Genomic DNA, 3915 nt, shown 5'->3' on the forward strand with positions numbered 1-3915 from the left:
TAGGATGCTAGACTAAGACAAGTTAAATAGAAAATATGAATTTAACTCATATTTATATCTTTGATAAATTAAATTTATTAATTAAGGCTTTTATTCAAGAACTAAATTGATTCATGTATATTTTTTTAATAAAAATATTATATGTAAATAAAAAATTAATTAATATATATTATATATTTTTATATATATATATTTTATATACAAATATACATTCGATACAACATTTATTTTTTTAGATAAAATTATAGTATAAAATTTAAATATTAAATTTTGTGATATTTTTTTAAAATTATGAAGGCTTCATAATTTTAAGAGCAGAATCATATTATTCTACCCTCATCATTTTAAAAAATATTATAAAATTTAATCTCTGAATATTACACCAAAATTTTTTCAATATTCAAAAAATTAGCCTCGATATGTGTCATGACTTTTTTGTATTGATTTTTTATATACCAATTTCAACACTAGCCCTTATGGCTTAATTAACTTATATTTCCTAAAAAAAAAGAATGGTGCCCTAATTAGCATTAGTATTTAGGAAGTAGCCACTAGCAACATTACTCCACAAAAGAAAACAAATATAACAAAAAATAACAACAATTTTTTTGGTTGTTGTTGTTAGCTAACACTAAGAGGAGGCTAAGAGGCTAAGAATTAAGATTGAGGGTAGATTCGTTCTTTCTTCTTCTTCTTCTTCTTCTTCTTCCATGGCAGTTTCATCGCGCCCTTTCTTCCTCTCTCGTCTCACAGACCTCTCACTCCACAACCCTCTCCACCCTCCAAAACCCCCACTCCCTTCTCCTCCCATATTCCTCCGCCGTCGCCTTCTAACCACCCGCTGCCTCGTCTCCGGCGGCGTTGACGGCTTCTTCTCCTCCGACGACCTCGTTTCCACTCGCAAGTCCACCTTCGACCGAGGCTTCACCGTCATCGCCAACATGCTCCGCCGAATCGAGCCTCTTGATAACTCCGTCATCTCCAAAGGTGTTTCTGACTCCGCCAGAGACTCCATGAAGCAAACCATTTCCACCATGCTAGGGTTACTCCCTTCCGACCAATTCTCCGTTACTGTAACCGTTTCCAAGCAACCACTTCACCGTCTTCTTGTCTCTTCAATCATCACTGGGTACGCCAATTTCTACCTCCAATTGTTTCCTTTCTATGATTTCTTGATTAATTTGTAATTTGGATCCATGCGTGTTCGGCTTTAGGTTAATTTTGCAACAAAAAAGGGGCAAATTTTGGTTTTTTATTTTTTATGTTTTGAACTGTTCAAGTTGAATTCATCATGCTCGACTTAGTTGTTCAGCTGCCTATAGTTCATTCCACTCTGATTATTATAAGATAATTTGGATGAGTTTGGTTTTTTTTATTGATTTTGTAATGAAAATAGCCCCCTTTTTTTACCCTTTAAAAGCTGCTGTACTAAGATTTTTGGATATATGCTACTTCTAGTACTGATCCACCGAGGAATTCTCAGAGTTTGATGGTGAGTTTGAGTTTCCAATGAGAGTTGGTTTATCCAGTTTTATTTTTACATTTTTTAGTTAGAAGCTAATTTGAACAATAGAGAAGTTAATTCATACCGTTCATATTTGTGTGTTAAGATGTTGTTTTTTGTGTGTTATTGAGCTTGTGAGATTGGTTAATTTTGTTTAGGTACACTCTGTGGAATGCGGAGTATAGGATGTCCCTGATGAGGAATTTTGATATATCGCCGTGTGTAGTCGAAGATTCCAGTTGTGAATTGCGTTCAGAGGAAGTGAAGGATGGAGGAGATGACATGAAGAGTGAAGTTGATTCTGAATTGAGATTAAAGGATTTGGAAAGTTGCAGCAGTAGCAGCCCTAGAGTTTTTGGAGATTTGCCTCCTCAAGCTCTGAATTACATTCAGCAGTTGCAGTCTGAGTTGACAAACATGAAGAAGGTAATCCTCCTTTTCATGTATTTCTTAGTAACCGATATCATGATTGTGGAATATGTTTGCTATTTTAACTTTATAACAAGATGTCTTAGTTAAAATTTGAGTTAGTGTATTTGTAGTTGGATGGAAAAAGAACCTCACCTTGGTGGGTGATTTATTCTAGTTCTTGCAATGTTGTTTGCTTATGTTTTGGGATTATTGAGTTGCTTCTGTTTGGCACATCGTAGTTTCCACTGATAGTAAATTGAGCTTTGCTTGTTGCAATGGAAATTTGATTTTATCCCTAGCCCGATAATCTAGAAACCATGATATTTGTTTCCATCTTCCACAACTTTGAAAGTTATAAAGGAGAACGAGCAACACATGAAATTTCCTTTTGTAATAATGGTAAAATTTGGCGTCTTAAAGCTTAAGGTTTCATCATTAAGGAGCCTTGGAATGGCTTGGTAAGGACTAAGGAGGCTCCTGTGGTCTTCTGTCGTTAATATGCATGACGATGCCAGCCCACCGCCATAACCATTGTTGTTTTGTCCGGCACACCTGTTTAATCTGTTCTCTAAAACAATTGAAAGTAATTGGAGAAATCTGTTTTTGTTTCAGGAGTTGAATGCACAGAAACAGGAAATAATGCAGTTAGAGTACGACAGAGGAGTCCGTAACAATTTGTTGGAATATCTTCGGTCACTGGATCCTGATATGGTAATGCTTCAACTCTGTAATTCCTATTCCCTGCATTTCAAACTGATGCTTGTTTAATTTATAATGCAAAAAGCCCCCCCCCCCCCCCCCCCCCTCTTTATCTCCCTCGTCCTCGTTTCCATTAATATATTATATGCAGTTACTGATTCCGGAATCTTGTTTTACTTTATGAATCTTTTTCCTCACCCATCTTGACAGGTGGCTGAACTGTCTAGGCCTTCATCAATAGAAGTGGAAGATATAATTCACCAACTTGTTCAGAACATATTGGGAAGATTCTTTGGGGATGATGTCAGCGCCAATTTTCTTGAACAATCAGTAGAAGGAAATGTAGATAATCACCTAGACAGCAGTGATGAGTTTAGCGATACAGTAGGCACTTCTCGGGATTACCTAGCAAAGTTGCTTTTCTGGTTAGTACACATCTCATTCTCATTGCCCTCTTAGAACTCTTTCTAGTTTTCGAGCGAGTTAGCTTCCTCAACTTAATTACGCTAGTGTAATTCCACATCCTCTGAGAAGTTACTATTTTTATCGTTAGAAGAGAATGAAATATATTCTTTTGCAATTATAATTATTTTCGAAAATTTCTCCAAACATAAGATAACTGATTTTCTTTTTTGTTATTTAAAAAATGGTTTTATGGCAAACTTAGCTGAAACACCCTATATGCATGGCCCTGAAAGTTGCCAATGCATTCCATCAGCCACAGATACATCCCTTAAATTCCTTAGTAATATATTGAACCATTTCTTTAGCAAAAGAAGTTTTAAAATTTTTTTTTTTTGGCATTGGCAGGTGTATGCTATTGGGTCATCACTTAAGAGGCTTGGAAAACAGATTGCATCTTAGCTGTGTTGTTGGATTGTTGTAGAAAAGAATGTGGAAGGCATGTATATTCTTTTTTCTTCCTCTTTTCTTTTCATTTTTTTCCCTTCTCTATAATAACAGTGATATCAATCAATGAAAAACTCAAAATGTATCAAAATAATAATTAAAAAAAAATGTCATCTTTCTTTTAGTACATTTCTCTCCATTCATTACTATTTTATAAGCAATCAAGCATTAAAGCTTCCCTAGTGGCACTGTGACATGTCTCTCTGTACACGAGTAATGTGGTGGCAAATATAACATCAAGATACAATGTGTTAGAAGCATCTATATGCACAGAAGCATTTCAAATTGAGTCTGTGATCTGCATTGCTTATGAATTATGAAAGGCAATAAACTGGTCAAATATCTTTGCTGTAGTTCATTTGTGCAAGCAGGCAGATGGAACCTCATTTCTT

At 35.2% G+C, this 3915-nt stretch overlaps 1 protein-coding gene across 1 annotated transcript; it reads left to right on the forward strand.

The window, feature by feature from the left end:
• Positions 1–478: 478 nt before the first annotated feature.
• On the forward strand, positions 479–3650 carry LOC112716318 (uncharacterized). The gene is made up of 5 exons (XM_025768203.3): positions 479–1129; positions 1663–1930; positions 2528–2626; positions 2825–3039; positions 3425–3650. Exons 1-5 carry the CDS (start codon positions 711–713, stop codon positions 3498–3500), a joined length of 1077 nt encoding a protein of 358 aa, XP_025623988.1. The 5' UTR covers positions 479–710; the 3' UTR covers positions 3501–3650.
• The last annotated feature ends 265 nt before the right edge of the window (positions 3651–3915 follow it).

This window comes from Arachis hypogaea, chromosome 10, assembly GCF_003086295.3.
Source record: "Arachis hypogaea cultivar Tifrunner chromosome 10, arahy.Tifrunner.gnm2.J5K5, whole genome shotgun sequence".
Classification (NCBI taxonomy): domain Eukaryota; kingdom Viridiplantae; phylum Streptophyta; class Magnoliopsida; order Fabales; family Fabaceae; genus Arachis; species Arachis hypogaea.

Bases quoted from the DNA above. Each gene is read 5' to 3' on its own strand.
- LOC112716318 (XM_025768203.3), top strand. From the start codon at position 711: ATGGCAGTTTCATCGCGCCCTTTCTTCCTCTCTCGTCTCACAGACCTC. The intron at 1,130-1,662 runs GTACGCCAATTT...AATTTTGTTTAG, and splicing joins GTCTCTTCAATCATCACTGG to GTACACTCTGTGGAATGCGG. The intron at 1,931-2,527 runs GTAATCCTCCTT...TTTTTGTTTCAG, and splicing joins AGTTGACAAACATGAAGAAG to GAGTTGAATGCACAGAAACA.